This window comes from Phoca vitulina, unplaced genomic scaffold (assembly GCF_004348235.1).
Source record: "Phoca vitulina isolate PV1807 unplaced genomic scaffold, GSC_HSeal_1.0 scaffold4, whole genome shotgun sequence".
Lineage (NCBI taxonomy): Eukaryota > Metazoa > Chordata > Mammalia > Carnivora > Phocidae > Phoca > Phoca vitulina.
In genome coordinates this window covers 12,683,999-12,704,022 of record NW_022589707.1, presented here as the reverse complement: position 1 = coordinate 12,704,022, position 20,024 = coordinate 12,683,999, and the positions used below count along the sequence as shown (strand labels likewise).

Below are 20,024 nucleotides of genomic sequence, written 5' to 3'. Positions count from 1 at the left end.
TCTTTGGGCTCGGCTTAGTCAGGTCAATTGTTTTATGACTCGAAAATGATCTGTGTAAAGGCTTATTCACATCAGAGAATTTGTTGTGTCTCCTGTTGCCCACACTAACAATCCTCTCCCCCACCTCCAATTAAGCGTTGTGTTTTCCACTTTTGTGGTGCTGTCAGACACTTCTTTCAGAGTTTGTGAGTTCCTAACTTTGACTTTTTGAAAAAGCGTTGTTCTTTTTCACTGTTCGATTTGGATGGTGGGCGTTGGTGGGAAGTACTGGACCTGGGTGTTTATCCCTGTCCTAATAGCTGAGAAGCCCTGGGGAGGTCTTTGAACTATCCTCAGCCCCTGTTTTCTTGTGAGTTCTAGCATCCCTCTCTTACAGGGTTATGGTGTGAACACTTGCTGGCAAACCGTAAAGCCGTCTATAATGTTGCAGTGGACTTCTTTTGTTGTATGTGCCTGATGCACAGTGCCATCCTCTTCCCACAGAAATGGGCACCTAAAAGTTATGATTGTGCCTTGATCCTGCCCATCTGGCCACAGTCTGTCTGTCAGAGCAGGGATGGATGCCTGAACCAAACAGGGCCACACAGATTCCCCATCTTGGAATTTGAATTTGGGACCAGAAGATGACAGTTCATGGGGCACCTGGGTGGCTCAGTCGGTTGAGTGTCTGACTCTTGATTTCATGATCTCAGGGTCATGAGATCGAGCCCCGCATGGGGCTCTGTGCTTAGTGAGGAGTCTGCTTGAGATTCTCTCTCCCTCTGTCCACCCCCTCCCCGCCCCTGCTCATGTGTGCACGCACGTGCTTTCTCTCTCTCAAATAAATACATAAATAAATCTAAAAACAAAACAAAAAAAAACCAGTTCTGGCCTTGCTGATCTAATGTGAGGAGACTAGAAGCCAAGGAAGCTTTAGCGTAGCTATCTTCTTTTATGTGGAGTAATAGAGAAAGCTTGTCACAGAGGGTAGAGGGAAATTAGACCTGCAGAAAGAATCAGAATAATGGAGAGGACTCACTCTGAGGGATCTTGTCTGCTTTCCATTTCCCTATTGCTTTTCTTAGTTCTGGCTACATTTTTGCCTTTGAGTTGTGTAATAGACCTCTAAATTCATAAATTAAACTCCCTTTTTAATTTAAGCTATTCTGAGTTTTCTGTTACTTTCTTCAACTAGAGAGCTGAAGTGTAGGCCAATGAATATGGTACTTAAAATTTCTTTTTAATCCCCAAACTACTTACTCCTTTTTCTCCCCTATGTAATTTGTTTTTAAAGGCCAATTATATTCCTCATTGAATTTTTTTTTTTTCAGGATGTTTTAGAAATGTGAAATCAAGAAATATGATCCTTGCCCTCAAGCAATTTTTAATTTACTGAGATGGACATGTAAATGACCACCTATAATATCAGGCAGAAGAAAGAAAAATAAGTACTATGTGCAACTCCTATAGGCGATCTTTTTTTTTTTTAAGATTTTATTTATTTTTGTGAGAGAGCACGCATGAGCAGGGGTGGGGGGTGGGGGTGGGGAGGGGGAGGAAGAGGGAGAAGCAGACTCCCCGATGAGCAGGGAGCCCAATGCAGGACTCTATCCCAGGACCCTGGGACATGACCTGAGCCTAAGGCAGAGGCTTAACCGACTGAGCCACCCAGGCACCCAAGGCAATCGTTATCTTTTTCTCGATAATATTACTTAAAGCCATTTAAAAACTTGTGTTTTTTTTTGCCCCCCCCCCCCGCTAAGCCCTTTTGTCCCTCACTTGGTACTAAGGTCCTGATTGATGCTTTGGGACCTATCATTTTTGCCTTTTGCCTCAGAGCACTGCAAGCAGGCCCGGCCGAATGACCACATGTACCTTTCTTGATCAAAGTAGGTGGAGGGAATTACAGTGATGTAGGCAAAACTGGAAATGGAAACAAGACAAAACAGAAGCTCAGATGTGAAATTTTTTAAAAAAAACTTGCTCAGGGAAACTATTTGCTCCCCTGAGATGACCAGGTCACCCTTATGTGAGGGTGATTTGAACATTTCTGTGTTTAAGTTCTGTGTTTCCTATAAGCTAGCATTGCATATGAAAAGGGTACTTCTATAGCTCGCATTGTACACTAAAACGGATAGTTAATATAAGAGTTCTGTGTTCCCTATAGCTCATGTTATGTAATGAAAGGGTGCTTATGTAGCTGGCACTGCATAGTAAAAAGAGCACCTATTATGAGAGTTCTGTGTTTTCTGTAGCTTGCCTTACATAATGGGTGCTGAAATGAGATGGAAGCCAGTGAAATTGTAGTCAAACTGCGTAGGACTGATTTTAGAACCACATTTTCTTAATGTGGAGGTTATATAGGTTATATGTTTTACTGGCTTATGCAGCTTTCCAAAATGACCCAGTTCAGAATGACATCCAACTTAGAGTTGATTGAAATGGGCATTGGTGGAAAATCTCTTGGGGATTTATGGAGCAATTAAAAAAAACTAGGAATCTCATTCTTTTTAATAATAGAAAAAAATCTATTGTTAGAATTTTAGAGAAGTATGTGATGCTTTATCTTAGTCTTATTTTGCAAATATCATTAGGGTAAGTAATAGAATTAATGGAGCAACCCAAGGATGAGCTAAATAATTTTCTTTGAAGTGAGAATCCTAGAGATTAATTCTAGAATTGTTCTGGAGACTTCATAATACAGAAGAGTGAAACCGCAGGTAAAATTAATACTGGCTTTAGATATTTTATCCCACCTTTTCTTCTTGCCTTCTTTAAGGCCACGTTTTCCCATCACTCTCTTTATCTTGCCTTCATATCACTTTGCTCATTTGGGAAATGTGTGTCTGTGTGTGTGTGTGTGTGTGTGTGTGTGTGTGTGTGTGTATGCATGTTACGCATTGGTCAGGTTCTTGCCTGTTACATTTTATTTTACTTTTTATTTTTGAAAAGATTTTATTTATTTATTTGAGAGAGAGAGAGAGCACAAGAGAGAGCACGAACAGAGGGAGGGGCAGAGGGAGAGGGAGAAGCAGACTCCCTGCTTAGCAGGGAGCCTGATGCGGGGCTTGATCCCAGGACCCTGGGATCATGACCTGAGCTGAAGACAGACGCTTAACTGACTGAGCCACCCAGGCAACCACCCCCCACCTTTAAATTTTAAGCTCATAAAAAATGAGAACCATGTAATGACCTCATTGTCAATATGTACCCTATACCTGGCATTGTTCTTGGACATAGTAAGTACTCACTAATTATTGAATAAACGAGTGCATATTTGTTACTTATTCACATAACCCTATACTCTACAAGTATCACTCATACAAAGGTATGCCAGAAATATTTATACATAACATCAATTTTAGTCTCTTAGGATATTGTATATTTGATATGAGATTTAGCACGACAAATGTGGTCGGTAAATACAAAAAATGTGATCAGTTGACTCTTATTTCTTATATTCTGTCAGAGAGAAGCTAACTTTAAAGCAAGAAAAGAATAAGTGAGGGGGATCAGTATGTGGGACATTTATCATCTTTAACCCATGACTTGGCAAATACCTACCAAAATTCTCTGCAGACAAAGCTTCATCTCGGTTGGCCAGTGGGTAGACAAGGTTAGGGGAATTCTCACAGCCACAAACTAAGTCAACGGTGACAGCAACTGTGGTGGAGGAAACCATGCTTTTTTCCCAGGGCCAGAGCTCAAGAGAGGCGCAAGACATTCTCAGGGTGCTCTCTGGGGGAAGGGATGTGCTCCCTGGATGGCGGGTACGGGTCTGTAGACCGGGGCTCTGAGACACTGAGCTGAGCCGCCATGAAAGCTGCAGGGGTGGGGGGAAGTTGGCTCGGTATTGCCCTTTCAAGGGAGCACAGGACTTAGAAAGTGGGTTTAGTGCTGATTGCCTCCACCCCACCCATGAGATACTGTCTCTGGCACAGATTGTATCACTGGTCAACATACTTGCCTGGATAGAAGAGGTGTTGCTGAATTCAACCTTGGCTGATTCTGTGTTCGCCCTAAAGTTGGTGACGTCATGCCCCAGTTGGGGTTATGTCTGCCATCGCCCCAGAAGCAGCTCTGTGTGTTATGCCTGCAGATGGCTCTGAATCTGTCAAGGAAAGAGCAAGATAAATATTTTCTTATAAATATAAAAGGAAGAGTTAAACACTTATTGTTGAGAAACCAAGCTGATAAACATATTATATTGTCTGAGGCACCAGAAATAAGCAAATTAATTACATGCAAATAACTGTTGCTCATGAAGTGTGGGATAATAATAGTATCTGTTGGATGTTTATGGTAAGTTTATTTACATGACTCAATTTTCTGCTGATTTTCCTGTGGAAAATGATAAATACTTGGTTCCTTTGCCTTTGTTTCAGAAATACTTTATTGAAATTGTGAAAACTGTGCTTTGTCTTGCTATCCTTGCCTTGCCAAGGGCAGCTAGCTCTAAAGATAGTGTTTGTGTATATACATGGTGAAGAAAGAATTGTTAATTGTCTGTGGGGCTTTTTTGCTTTAAACAAATGCCATCGTCAGCATCATTATGTCATACAGAAGTATTTATTATTTAATATTATTACTCATGTAGTTCAGTCCAGATTGACTTTCTCTTGATTGTTTTCATGAACATCTTTTGATGTTCCCTGGTGAACTTCAGATGTTTCCTCTCTCTCTTTTTTTTTTTTTTAAAGATTTTTTTAATTTATTTGACAGAGAGAGACATAGCGAGAGAGAAGCAGGGGGGAGTGGGAGAGGGAGAAGCAGGCTTCCCGCGGAGCAGGGAGCCCGATGCGGGGCTTGATCCCAGGACCCTGGGACTATGACCTGAGCTGAAGGCAGACGCTTAACGACTGAGCCACCCAGGCGCCCCCAGATGTTTCTTCTCTTAAGGGAGCACAGGGAATTGAACAGTTTATATAGACAGTGTGATCCATGGTGTAGGTCTCTGCCTTTTGTGCTAATGGGTGATTGGGTTCCTTTTGAAAAGATGACTCTAAAGTCTGCTTGGTGCCCACACATTCTAAAGAAACCTCTGCATCCTGCTGTCACTTTCCATCCTCCTGAATGTGTATCCTTCTTGAGGTACATCAGGGGTAATTAGATGAGTTCTTTTAGTCTTTCAAGATTTTCAATTCTTGTGGGTCATTCACTTGGATTATATATCATTGGATTATATATCAGATGTCTCATGAGCTAGGCAATATTTTGGGTGGGATAAGGAGTAATTGTTTTTCTGTCCAACTTTCCAGGCCATGCTAATCCACTGAATGCTTCCCTCAATAGGGTGATATACACCTTCCCTAGGTTACTGTTTTGTTTGCTCTCTATATGCTAAATCTTAGGCATTTTGCTCACCTCTGTGCATTTTCATCAACAACCTTGATATTTTGACATAATTTAGAAACGATTATCTTATGGCATGCCAAACTCTGTGATTAATCATCTGTTCACAAAACAGGAAGAAGAATCAAAATAGACTTTTGCTTTAATTTTTGGTAGAGGAGGAATTTTAACATCAACTCCAAAAGGAAAACTGAGCATTTTGTATCTTGGATTAGTTTGTATCTGTTACTCTCCAACCTAATTTTGCCATCTAGTGGTTACATGTGCATTGGGGTGCTAGAGAACATGGGGGTGGCACAGGCAGGTTGAACTGCTGAACTCTGTAAATCAACATCTTGCCTTTGGGGGCTCTCTTTGCTATCCTTTCCATGGATTGCCGTGGTAGAGGTTAAAATTCAGAAGGCTAAATTTAGTGGCCAAAAATTTTCTTACTGTGTTTCTGGAGGGTGGGAGTGAGGGCAGTACACACACACACACACACACACACACACACACACACACACGCCTTGGGGATCCCCTGTTCTGCTGTTCCTCCTTTCAGATTGAGATTCCCACATAGAGCAATTATACTACTTTTTAATAATCCTCATTAAAAGGAAGAGAAAAATCAATTGGTATATTTTGAGGATAAAATCAGTTGTTTTTTTTTTATTACAGAAAAGGATGAGAGACATAACTACCTTGTGTTTGCAAATTATTTGCTTTCAGTCTGTGATGCTTTCAAGAGTTTGAGAAATAGGGTATTTAGCTTCTCAGCTTATGACTGATAGGATCATGGTAAAAGTGCTCCAGCCTAATGGAAGCTTAAAATTCAGCTCTCAGAATTGCTAGATCACACTTGACAGTGATTTGTATGTCTATGGATTATTAAACCTCAGCATAGGGAATGTCCTGGTTTAAAATTTTCCAATTTTATTCACTTGGTCTGATGTGAGGAGCAGCTCTTCTGTCTGTAGGCTTGTTGAATGTAAAATTTCTCTACCACAAGTAAGTTTCTGGTCAGGCCCAACCAGACTGAGCTCTAAGGAGTTCTTTCCCTCTTGGGCTTCTCAGAGGATTACTCACATTTCTTTGACCCTTGATTTTGTTGTTCATTGACACCTAAATGCCATTTGTCATTCCAGTGGCCATAAGCATGTGCCATGAACTAGAGCACATGCCATAGAATGATCAGGAAGAAGCAACAATCTCAGAACAGATGGCCATCACTCTATGCTAATATTTTATTATATTTATAATGCAGGCCCTCACATAGTTCTTGTAAAAATCCCTGGAGCTGCTATAGGTTTGGCTAAGAATGCACAGACTTCATGTTCAGAATTTGCTGCTGTCGAATTTACAGGTCAGGAAGCAGATCCCGTAGTTGCGGTTTGTGACTTGTCTGACAATTTCGAGGTTTCTTCAGCTACATTCTACATCGGTGCATTTTCTTGTTACTCCACTTGTTTTATTCCTCCAGCATTTATTGGTGCTTATTGTGTATATTTAGTTTTGAATTGGATTATATCAGGACTTAAAGTTAATTTTGGTAAAATTGCTTACAGTGAGTATCCTCACTTTTTCTGCACTTTTGTGTTTAATCTCTTGCTCTTTTGCAAGATATGAAAAGCCATGTTTCTATCAGTTCTCTCTCTAATATGAGATTTCAAAGTAATTAGTATTCTTAGATATATATATATATCTAAGAATATATATATATATCTAAGAATACTAATTTGTTATGAGTCAAAGCTGATTAAAGGGGGATGGTAGAAATATTGATGCGTTAGAAAGGCTGGAGAGGCAGGGCAAGTATTAACCAAGAGAGATAATGATTTGAGAATAGGGATTGAGGTAATTAATAATATGGGTTAGAAGAACAATGAGGGGAGAGGGGAAAAATGGCGGAGGAGTAGGGGACCCTATTTCAACTGGTCCCCGGAATTGAGCTGGATATCTACCAGACCACTCTCAGCACCTACGAAACCAGCCTGAGATGTAAGAAGATCTCTACAAACAGAATATCGCAGGCGGTTGGTTTTGAGGTACGAAGCAGAGAGCCGTCATCCTGCGGGCAGATATCGGAGGATAAACGGCAGCGGGAGGGTGCCTGGACGTGGGGATCCTGCACCGCCGGTGAGTGACAGCCTCCCGCGCTGCGGACAGGGCACAGACTCGCAGACCGGTAGTGGCGGGAAAGGACTTTAGGGCAGCCCCCGGGGTTGAAAACCGGACCGGCGGGGTCGCGCGCACGCGACCTGGGAGCGGCTGGCGGTTTTAGAAGCACAAAGGGCAGAGACGCGCCCCGACCTGGAGGCAGGACTGGGGGCGCTGCGGAGGGGCGCACAAGCCAGGGCGCTGCAGTTTATAGCAGCAGGGACAGAAACGGAGACGGTGTGGCCTGGAGAGCTCGCTGAAGAACAGACTGCCGTCTCTCTGCTCTGAGGCAGAGGGTTGGAAACGGTCTCTTCTGCTCTGACTCGCGGAAGAGACGCGGAAAGCCGCCAGGGAAAGGCGCCAGAGAACAAAAGCCCCAAAGACTGATTCCCACTGAGCCCATCCCCCGCCACAGGGGCGCAGGGTAACTCCGCCCAAACAGGGTTGCCTGAGTAACAGCGCGGCAGGCCCCTCCCGCAGAGGACAAGCTGGGAAAACAAGAGGCCAGCAACCCTAAGGTCCCAAGAAAACAGGTGCATCTTGCTTGAGTTCTGGTCAATAATTTGGACTCTATACATTCCCTCAAACACCCATCAACAGAATGACTAGGAGGAGGAGCCCCCAAAACAGAAAAGACTCAGAGATTATGACTTATGCTGCAGATTTACAAATGGATGCAGACATAACCAAGATGTCAGAGATGGAATTCAGGCCAGCAATTGTGAAGACCATGGCTAGAATGGAGAAATCAATTAATGGCAACATAGAGTCTCTAAGGGCAGAAATAAAAGGTGAATTGGCAGAACTTAAAAATGCTATCAATGAGATCCAATCCAATCTAGATAATCTAACAGCTAGGGTAACTGAGACAGAAGAGAGAATAAGCGATCTGGAAGACAGTATAATAGATAAAGAGGGAAAAGAGGAGGCCAGGGAAAAACAACTCAAGATCCATGAAAATAGAATCAGAGAAATAAGTGACACCATGAGGCATTCCAATGTCAGAATAATTGGAATCCCGGAGGGAGTGGAGAGAGAGAGGGGGGGCTAGAAGATGTATTTGAGCAAATCGTAGCTGATTAGAGCAATGCTCTAATCTTCCCTAATCTGGAGAATGAAACAAACATTCGAGTCCTAGAGGCAGAGAGGACCCCTCCTAAGATCAAGGAAAACAGGCCAACACCCCGGCATGTAATAGTAAAACTTGCAAATCTTAGAACCAAGGAAACCATCTTAAGGGCAGTTAGGGGGAAGAGATTCCTTATGTACAGAGGGAGGAACATCAGAATAATGTCAGACCTGTCCACAGAGACCTGGCAAGCCAGAAAGGCCTGGCAAGACATATTCAGAGTACTAAATGAGAAGAACATGCAGCCAAGAATACTTTATCCGGCAAGGCTTTCATTTAGAATGGATGGAGAGATGCAGAGCTTCCACGACCGGCAGAAGTTGAAAGAATATGTGACCACTAAGCCGGCCCTGCAAGAAATATTAAGGGGGGTTCTATAAAAGGAGAAGACCCAAAGAGTGATCTACAACAGAAATTTACAGGGACAATCTATAAAAACAACGTCTTCACAGGCAACATGATGACAATTAATTCATATCTTTCAATAATCACTCTCAACGTGAATGGCCTAAACGCTCCCATGAAACGGCACAGGGTTGCAGATTGGATAAAAAGACAGGACCCATCCATATGCTGTCTACAAGAGACTCATTTTGAACCTAAAGATACATCCAGACTGAAAGTGAAGGGATGGAGATCTATCTTCCATGCCAGCGGACCTCAAAAGAAAGCTGGGGTAGCAATTCTTATATCAGACAAATTAGATTTTAAACTAAAGTCTGTAATAAGAGACACAGAAGGACACTATATCATTCTTAAAGGGTCTATCCAACAAGAAGATCTAACAATTGTAAATATCTATGCCCCCAACATGGGAGCAGCCATCTACATAAGCCAACTGTTAACCAAAATAAAGAGTCATATTGATAACAATACGTTAATTGTAGGAGACCTCAATACTCCACTCTCAGCAATGGACAGATCATCTAAGCAGAAAATCAACAAGGAAACAAGAGCTTTGAATGATACATTGGACCAGATGGACCTCATAGATATTTACAGAACATTCCACCCTAAAACAACAGAATACTCATTCTTCTCGAGCGCACATGGAACTTTCTCCAGAATAGACCATATACTGGGTCACAAATCAGGTCTCAACCGATACCAAAAGATTGAGATTATTCCCTGCATATTCTCAGACCACAATGCTCTAAAACTGGAACTCAATCACAAGAAAAAATTTGGCAGAAATTCAAACACTTGGAAGCTAAAGACCACTCTGCTCAAGAATGTTTGGGTCAACCAAGAAATCAAAGAAGAACTTAAACAATTCATGGAAATCAATGAGAACGAAAACACATCGGTCCAAAACCTATGGGATACTGCAAAGGCGGTCCTAAGGGGGAAATACATAGCCATCCAAGCCTCACTCAAAAAAATAGAAAAATCCTGAATTCACCAACTAACTCTACACCTTAAAGAACTAGAGAAAAAGCAACAAACGACACCTAAGCCACGCATTAGAAGAGAAATAATTAAAATTAGAGCAGAAATCAATGAATTAGAAACCAGAAACACACTAGATCAGATCAACGAAACTAGAAGTTGGTTCTTTGAAAGAATTAATAAGATTGATAAGCCACTGGCCAGACTTATCCAAAAGAAGAGAGAAAGGACCCAAATTAATAAAATTATGAATGAAAGGGGAGAGATCACGACTAACACCAAGGAAATAGAAACAATTATTAGAAATTATTATCAACAACTATATGCCAATAAACTCAGCAATCTGGATGAAATGGAGGCCTTCCTGGAAACCTATAAGCTGCCAAGACTGAAACAGGAAGAAATCGACAACCTGAATAGGCCAATAACCAGTAACGAGATTGAAGCAGTGATCAAAAACCTCCCAAAAAACAAGAGTCCAGGGCCTGATGGATTCCCTGGGGAATTCTACCAAACATTCAAAGAAGAAATAATACCTATTCTACTGAAGCTGTTTCAAAAAATAGAAACAGAAGGAAAACTTCCAAACTCATTCTATGAGGCCAGCATTACCTTAATCCCCAAACCAGGCAAAGACCCCATCAAAAAGGAGAATTTCAGACCGATATCCCTGATGAATATGGATTCCAAAATCCTCAACAAAATCCTAGCTAATAGGATCCAACAATACATTAAAAGGATCATCCACCACGACCAAGTGGGATTTATCCCCGGGATGCAAGGGTGGTTCAACATTCGCAAATCAATCAATGTGATAGAGCACATTAATAAGAGGAGGGAGAAGAACCATATGGTCCTCTCAATTGATGCAGAAAAAGCATTTGACAAAATACAACATCCTTTCCTGATTAAAACTCTCCAGAGTATAGGGATAGAGGGAACATTCCTCAAGCTCATAAAATCCATCTATGAAAAACCCACAGCGAATATCATCCTCAATGGGGAAAAGCTGAGAGCCTTTCCCTTAAGATCAGGAACACGTCAAGGGTGCCCACTCTCACCACTGTTGTTCAACATAGTACTAGAAGTCCTAGCAACAGCAATCAGACAAAAAGAAATAAAAGGTATTCAAATTGGCAAAGAAGAAGTCAAACTCTCTCTTTTCGCAGACGACATGATACTTTATGTGGAAAACCCAAAAGACTCCACCCCCAAATTACTAGAACTCATCCAGCAATTCAGTAATGTGGCAGGATACAAAATCAAAGCACAGAAATCAGTTGCTTTCTTATACACTAACAACGCAACTGTAGAAAGAGAAATTAAAGAAATGATTCCATTTACAATAGCACCAAAAACCATAAGATACCTCGGAATAAACCTAACCAAAGAGGTAAAGAATCTATCCTCTAGGAACTACAAAACACTCATGAAAGAAATTGAAGAAGACACAAAAAGATGGAAAAATATTCCATGCTCATGGATCGGAAGAATAAACATTGTTAAAATGTCTATGCTACCCAGAGCAATCTATACCTTCAATGCCATCCCGATCAAAATTCCAATGACATTTTTCAAAGTGCTGGAACAAACAATCCTAAAATTTGTATGGAATCAGAAAAGACCCCGAATCGCCAAGGAGATGTTGAAAAAGGAAAACAAAGCTGGGGGCATCACGTTGCCCGATTTCAAGCTATATTACAAATTAGTGATCACCAAGACAGCATGGTACTGGCACAAAAACAGACATACAGACCAATGGAACAGGATAGAGAACCCAGATATGGACCCTCAACTCTATGGTCAAATAATCTTTGACAAAGCAGGAAAAAACATGCAATGGAAAAAAGACAGTCTCTTCAATAAATGGTGCTGGGAAAATTGGACAGCCACATGCAGAAGAATGAAACTCGACCATTCTCTAACACCACTCACAAAGATAAACTCAAAGTGGATGAAAGACCTCAATGTGAGACAGGAATCCATCAAAATCCTAGAGGAGAACATAGGCAGTAACCTCTTTGACATCGGCCACAGCAACTTCTTTCAGGATACATCTCCAGCAGCTAGTGAAACAAAAGCAAAAATGAACTTTTGGGACTTCATCAAGATAAAAGGCTTCTGCACAGCAAAGGAAACAGTCAACAAAACAAAGAGGCAACCCACAGAATGGGAGAAGATATTTGCAAATGACACTACAGATAAAGGGCTGGTATCCAAGATCTATAAAGAACTTCTCAAACTCAACACCCAAAAAACAAATAATGAAGTCAAAAAGTGGGCAGAAGAGATGAACAGATACTTCTCTGAAGAAGACATACGAATGGCTAACAGACACATGAAAAAATGTTCATCATCATTAGCCATCAGGGAAATCCAAATCAAAACCACATTGAGATACCACCTTACACCAGTTAGAATGGCCAAAATGGGCCTTTTGGCTCCCTGAGCAGCGCCATGGCAGTCGGCAAAAACAAGCGCCTTACGAAAGGCGGCAAAAAGGGAGCCAAGAAGAAAGTGGTTGATCCATTTTCTAAGAAAGATTGGTATGATGTGAAAGCACCAGCTATGTTCAATATAAGAAATATTGGAAAAACATTAGTCACAAGAACTCAAGGAACCAAAATCGCATCTGATGGCCTTAAGGGTCGTGTTTTTGAAGTGAGCCTTGCTGATTTGCAGAACGATGAAGTTGCGTTTAGAAAATTCAAGCTAATTACTGAGGATGTTCAAGGCAAAAACTGCCTGACTAATTTCCATGGCATGGATCTTACCCGTGACAAAATGTGCTCCATGGTCAAAAAATGGCAGACCATGATTGAAGCTCATGTTGATGTCAAGACTACCGATGGTTATTTGCTTCGTCTATTTTGTGTTGGTTTTACTAAAAAACGCAATAATCAGATTCGGAAGACCTCTTATGCTCAGCACCAACAGGTCCGTCAAATTCGGAAAAAGATGATGGAAATTGTGACCCGAGAGGTGCAAACAAATGACTTGAAAGAAGTGGTCAATAAATTGATTCCAGACAGCATCGGAAAAGATATAGAAAAGGCTTGTCAGTCTATTTATCCACTCCATGATGTGTTCGTTAGAAAAGTAAAAATGCTGAAGAAGCCCAAGTTTGAATTGGGAAAGCTCATGGAGCTTCATGGTGCAGGTAGTAGTTCTGGAAAAGCTACTGGGGATGAGACCGGTGCTAAAGTTGAACGAGCTGATGGATATGAGCCACCAGTCCAAGAATCTGTTTAAAAGTCAGACATTTAATGGTGACAAATAAAAAATCATATTTGTGATGTTTAAAAAAAAAAAAAAAAAAAAAGAATGGCCAAAATGGACAGGGAAAGAAACAACAAATGTTGGAGAGGTTGTGGAGAAAGGGAAACCCTCTTACACTGTTGGTGGGAATGCAAGTTGGTACAGCCACTTTGGAAAACAGTGTGGAGGTTCCTCAAAAATTTAAAACTAGAGCTACCCTATGACCCAGCAATTGCACTCCTGGGTATTTACCCCAAAGACACAGATGTAGTGAAAAGAAGGGCCACATGCACCCCAGTGTTCATAGCAGCAATGTCCGCAATAGCCAAACTGTGGAAAGAGCCGAGATGCCCTTCAACAGATGAATGGATAAAGAAGATGTGGTCCATATATACAATGGAATATTACTCAGCCATCAGAAAAGATGAATACCCAACTTTTACATCAACATGGATGGGACTGGAGGAGATTATGCTAAGCGAAATAAGTCAAGCAGAAAGTCAATTATCATAGGTTTCACTTATTTGTGGAACATAAGGAATAACATGGAGGACATTAGGAGAAGGAAGGGAAAAATGAAGGGCGGGGGGAATTGGAGGGAGAGATGAACCATGAGAGACTATGGACCTGAGAAACAAACAGGGTTTTAGAGGGGAGGGGGGAGGGGGGATTGGTTAGCCCGGTGATGGGTATTAAGGAGGGCACGTACTGCATGGAGCACTGGGTGTTATACGAAAACAATGGATCGTGGATCACCACATCAAAAACTAATGATGTATTGTATGGTGACTAACATAATATAATAAAATTAAAAACTACAAAAAAAAAAAAAAACAATGAGGAAGGAGAAATAGGGAGTATATTGATTTAGGTGAAAGCGTACTGGAACAATGAAGACTTAGAATATTAGAGAACTGATAGAAACATGGCTTTTCATATCTTTTAATTGACTTTAACAGTGTTTGCCTTGGACCTAAAATAATGAGCCAAGTGTAAAATTTACTTTGAAATCTTAATCTGAATACTGTAAATATTTCACTAGCAAATCATCTACTTTGTATTTCAATGTGCCACTTTGATTTTATTACCTTTTGGGATCAGTATTTTTCCATAATTGTTTTAGTTTTAAAGATTAAGAAAATTGAGATAGAATCCACGTCCTATAAAATTCATCCTTTTGAAGCGTACAATTCAATAGTTACAATTCAATAGTTTGGTAGGTGTACAATTCAGTAGTTTTTAGTGTATTCACAAGGTTATGCATCCCTCATCACTACCTAGTCCCAGAACATGTTCACCACCCTAAAAAGGAACCTAGTCATCAGCAGTAACTCACCATTAGCCGTTCCTCCCATTCCTCCTTCTTAGCCTTTTGGCAACCTTCAATCTACTTTCTCTCTATGGATTTACCTATTTTGAACATTTCATGTAAATGGAATGGTATAATACATAATCTTTTGTGACTAACTCCTTTCACTTAGCATCATGTTTTTCAGGTTCATCCATTTTATTGCATGTAGCAGTACACCATTCCTTTTTATTTCCTAATAATACTCCTTTGTGTGGACATTTGATGTATCCATTGGTAAGTTGAGGCATTTCTGGATTGTTTCCACTTTTGGCTATTATGAATAATGCTGCTGTGAACATTCATGTACAAGTTCTTACGTGAAGATGTATTTAGAATTTGAGTATACCTAGGAATGGAATTTTGAGGCCATATGGTAACTCTGTTTAACTTTTTCAGGAGCTGCCAAACTGCCAAATTGGCTGCACCATGTTATATTCCCACCAAATTGGGCATATTGTTTGAAATGTAACTGACATACTGTTAAAAATAAGTTTACCATTTGTTTCCTGCCTTTTGGAACATCATGTGTACTGGAATGAGTTATGACCTGAAGCTTTGAACGGTCACAGAATTTTAGAGCTGGAGGGTTTCTAATGAATCCATCTTCCCATTGGAATGGAAGGTCCCTGTGATCCGGTACCTTGTCTGTTTTGGTCACTGCTGTATCCACTCCACCTCGGTCAGTGCTGTAAAAGAGTAGGTGCTCAGTAAATGTTTTCTGAATAAATGAATACAATCCAACTCCTCTGTTTTTTAATGAGGAAAATTATGCCTAAAGTGATCAGGTGAGTTTCTAAAGGTCACACACAGACTTAATGGCAGAGCAACAGCTAGAATCCTTGGTCCTGATTTCCCTGCCCAGCTCTTAGCCTCACAGTCTTCTTGAATTCACTCCTCTGTCTGAGCTTGGTGGTCCATCGCTGACCTCGCTGACCTCCTATAGCATTTTCTGACAGTTTATAGCTTTGCTTTGGGCTTTATTGACATTTAATGAATGTTTTTGTTCTTGTGAAGTCACTTACATGTTTACTGCTGAGGCCAGCGTTCATAAAAGGAGAAAAACATTTAAATAACTGCATTTTACCTAGGGAAGATAAATTACAGTTGCCCATCAATAAATAGGTAACTTTCATAGCTGCCAAGATTATTAGATTGTGGAAGACAATAAATTTGCACCCTCCCTTATGAGTCACTTGCCTTAAAAAATTCACAACTAATTATCTAAAAGTGAGACAAGTTAATGGAGGTTTGCTATCTATTTACTAGTATTCTTTTCTTTCCTAATCACCCTTGTGGATGGAGGAATCCATTTTATCAGCCTTTCCTCCCTACTCTGCTCTTCCGGAGTAATATATGTATAAGTTAAATGTAGCATAGCGTAAGTAAGCATAGATTACCCTGTGTCTGAGGCAGTGTTCTTGAAGGAGCCACATTTGCATGTTAAGTGGAGTTGTGTGCCATGAAGGATAGGTTTATAGACTGGACCCTTAATGAAGTTGAGAATCACTGTGCAAAAGCTATAGACTGTAGGTAGAAATCTAGAGCCTTTGAATACAAAGAGTATACATTTCACTTCCTTTTGACAAAGTCTTTATTTTATAAGGCTTTATGGGAAACAGTTCAATTACTTCAGTTAAAACTCATTCCAGGAAGCAGAATATGAAGACATTACTTGAACGTATTGAGATTTTCTCCTTTTTGTAACTTGTCACCAGTTGATTGATACCTGGTATTAGAGTAAGAGGTTTAACAGATTCCCGAACTCTGGTTATATTTGTCGATATCTGTGGGACATCTCCTAGGGAGCATTATAAGGCCGTTAAGGTGATAATTGTGTTTCTGGTTTACTCCATTCATGTAGTGTTGGGCATTGAGATTGGGAAAATATAAAAAAAGTCTGCCTTTTGGCTAAGGTAAGAAATAAAAGCATTTTTAGGGATTAGCATGGGGTGGTAGAGGGGGAAAATAGGCTTTTATTTAGAAGATTTATGTTTAAATTCTGGCTCTGTGACTAACTTGTTGAGTAATCTTATTTTATTTCATTTCATTGTATTTTATTTTATTTTATCTAAAGATTCATTTATTTGAGAGACATCAAGAGTAAGAGCAAAAGAGAGGGAGAGTGTGTGAGTGGGAGGAGGGGCAGAGGGAGAGGGAGAGGGAGAAGCAGACTGTCCGCTCAGCAGGGAGCCTGACACTGGGCTAGGGACTCCATCCCAGGACCCCAGGATCATGACCTGAGCTGAAGGCATACACTTACCCCTGAGTAATCTTGTTTAAATCACAGAACTTCACCAAGGCTCACTTTACTCATTTATAAAACATGGATAATAGTAATTCCTCACAGTGTGGCTTTTGTGAGATACTGTATGGGACACATAGTAGGCATTCAGTAGTTGTCAGTGGAATCTGAACCTGGGGTTCATTGGCCTGTCCTAATCACGTTTTGTTATATGTCTGTGCACGCATACTTAGATACATACATTCAACACACACACACACACACTCCAGTCTATCTCCATCCCACATCTTGTTCCCAGTAGGATTTAACTGGTTATGTGGTTGACAAGTTAACTCCTAAATGTATGTGGACAATCAGAGGCTTTTAAAATTATCTTATAGGGGTGCCTGGGTGGCTCGGTTGGTTAAGCGTCTGCTTTTGGATCAGGTCGTGATCCCGGGGTCTTGGGATCGAGCCCCGTGTCGGGCTCCCTGCTCGGCTGGGAGCCTGCTTCTCCATTTCGCTCTGCCTCCCCCTGCCTGTGCTCTCTCTCTCTCTCTCTCCCCCTCTGTGTCAGATAAATAAATAAAACTCTTAAAAAAAAAAAGATTTAAATTGATCTTATAATTTTACTGTAAAGATTTGTTAATAATTGCTATAAATCTGTTAAGTGCTTTCCAGTCTTTGCCAGTGCCATCGCTATTGCTTACATTATCCAAGTTGGAAACCTTGGCATGATCTTTTCTACCTTCTCTGTTCTTTGTAATGTTGTTGCCTAGAAGGATATTTCTATGTAAAGCTAAAATTGTATAAAAGATTGTTGATGCTGGTGTAAGGTAGACAATTTATTAGTTAACGGATTACTGAGGTGCTATAAAATTCCTAATCATGTCCATTTATACTCAGAAATACAATATAATTCAATTCTAAAGGTTTTTTTCCCACTCTGTTCTTATTTTCTAGTGATCCTCTAAATGGAAGCTTATAAAACTAGGTCTCTTTCACCAAGATGATGTAGTGAGGAGACCTTTTTGTATTCCATTAACAGCAGGATACCAGGTGTGGGTAAACAACAGAAACCTCCAGCAGCCTGTATCTGAGGATGTGGTAGACTGTTCAGCAGATAGTCATTCCTTAACCCCATCTCCACCCCTGTCTCTGTGAGAGTATACTTCCTCCTTCCATTGACACTGGTCTCGGACATGTCACCTACCGTGACCAGTGGCATCAGCAGATAATGCCACTAGCAAGGGCTTGAAATGCGCTTGTGCATTTGGATTTGGTCTTTTGCCAAATCCCAGATAACCAGCATATATGTGATCAAGAAAGAAATGCTTATTGTTGTATGTTGTTGAGTTTTTAATGTGGTTTGTTACTCAGTATTGTTGTGGCTACAAAGGGATGCTGTTTCCTTATAAAGATTTCCTTTATGTACCGATTTGGGAGCCTAAACTTTCCCTATAGAATCAAAAACCTTATTGTTTGATTGTACCTATTTTAATGCCAATTTTGTGTCTCTGGTCACTGACAAAATTGTTCAGGATTGAAAGCCCAGTTAAAAGGAATACTAACAATTCAGAGCTGAAAGAAGGGTGCCTGGTTGACCCTGGCTATCTCTGCAAACCTGTCTGTACTTGGAAGTTGTTTCTAGGAGAAGATAATGGCCAGTGACTCCTTTCTTTGGTAAAGTCATTGCATTTCCTTAGTGGTGAAAAGGGCAGTGAATATACAAAGATAGTCTCTTTAATTATGGAAAGAGCCTATTAAAATTCCATTTTGTCTTTAGAAGTAAACATATAAAGGAAAGTGGGGGAAGCCAGACACCTCTTTAAAATAATGATTGTCTTGGGCTAATTCCTTCACTGTGCCTCCAGCATCATTAGATGCCAATCCTTCTGTGTAGGTTCATTTGCAAACAAAACTGATTAGAGAGGGGAGGCTGTGTGCTGGAGACTTCCCTAAAGCAGAGGTTTCAGACACCTGCCCAGTGTTTAAACTGGTTACTGTTGGCAGTACTTTTATTTATTTTCCCTCTACCTAGGAAAAAATGGCGGCGGTGGTGGGGGGGATTGTTTATTTCAAAGGGTATTGGAACCCATCGTTCAAAAGAGAACACTAAAAAAAGAGAAAAAAGGATATTATGTGAAAGCTCAGAAGGTTTTCAGAATTTCTCTTTCTTGCCCATTATAAACATGATCTTTCCCTTTGCTCTGAGCTCCCCCCTCTGGCATTCATGGTATATTTCCCTTTCTATTATTAACAAACTTCAAAGCTCCCCCACCATGTCATTTTGCTGTCCCTCCAGACTGCAAAGCGATGGTAGGGGCTGCTTTTATTTCCTAGAGTTTGGAGGGTTGCAGATTAAGGAATGTAGAGGAACTGCCTGCAACGTCTATTAACTTTTAATTCAGTGCAGAAAAAATCGGAAACCCAGTGCACCATTGATGCTTCAAAGATACTTTGAGCTTGTTTAACCATTTTCTTAAGGCTTGTGTGCCAGGACCGAAATGAGTTGCATTTCACAGACCTCGGGATTGTGCTGTCATAATAGCCAGATCCATATGGCTCTTTGTTTTTGTAATTAAAGCTTTATCCTTACTGTTTTTTTTTTTTTTTCTTAAATGGCTCTAAATCTAAACTAAATCTTAGTTCTGATGGAGACTGATTGCTTTATTGTAAGTAAACGCTTAACTATTGTATCATATTTTCTCTAAAAAGAAGATTGGTAATGTCTAATTTCTTTCACACTGTCTAGGAATCTGATTTTCAATGCAGCTTAATATTTCAGAAAGCAAAATCTCATTCCTTTAAGACCAAAGGTTGTATTCTAACATTTTTAAGTGGAAAAGTTTATAAAATATATTTCTCACATTAGGTCTATAGGAGTGGAAAAAGTTTTCCTTCACCTTCTTAGGGCCCCTGGCTGGGTTTGAAAATGGACAAAGACGATTAAGAGTAGAAAGGCATACAAATGTTTTTCATGTAAGTTTTCTATGACCTGGGGCCCCTCATAAAAAAAGGCTCAAAGACATGGTGAAACCTACTTGCTTTGTTATATTAGGTTTAACAAAGGCAACTGTGGACAAGTGACTGAGCTATGTGAGGAGGCTAAATTAGGAAGATGAGCGTTATTTTAACAAGACCTATTTGTGTATAGTTCTTTCACTCCCAGCTTCTCGTCCTTGATGGTAAGCATGTTACTTTCCTTC

At 40.5% G+C, this 20,024-nt stretch overlaps 2 protein-coding genes across 5 annotated transcripts in view; both read left to right on the top strand.

The window, feature by feature from the left end:
* EXOC4 (exocyst complex component 4) overlaps positions 1-20,024 on the top strand; it is a 731,914-nt gene that overhangs the window by 133,440 nt on the left and 578,450 nt on the right. The window lies entirely within an intron of this gene.
* LOC116630757 (40S ribosomal protein S3a-like) lies at positions 12,415-13,279 on the top strand. Its single transcript, XM_032401545.1, has one exon. It carries the CDS (start codon positions 12,443-12,445, stop codon positions 13,235-13,237), a length of 795 nt encoding a protein of 264 aa, XP_032257436.1. The 5' UTR covers positions 12,415-12,442; the 3' UTR covers positions 13,238-13,279.

Coding starts and splice junctions, on each gene's coding strand:
- LOC116630757 (XM_032401545.1), top strand. CDS start 12,443: ATGGCAGTCGGCAAAAACAAGCGCCTTACGAAAGGCGGCAAAAAGGGA.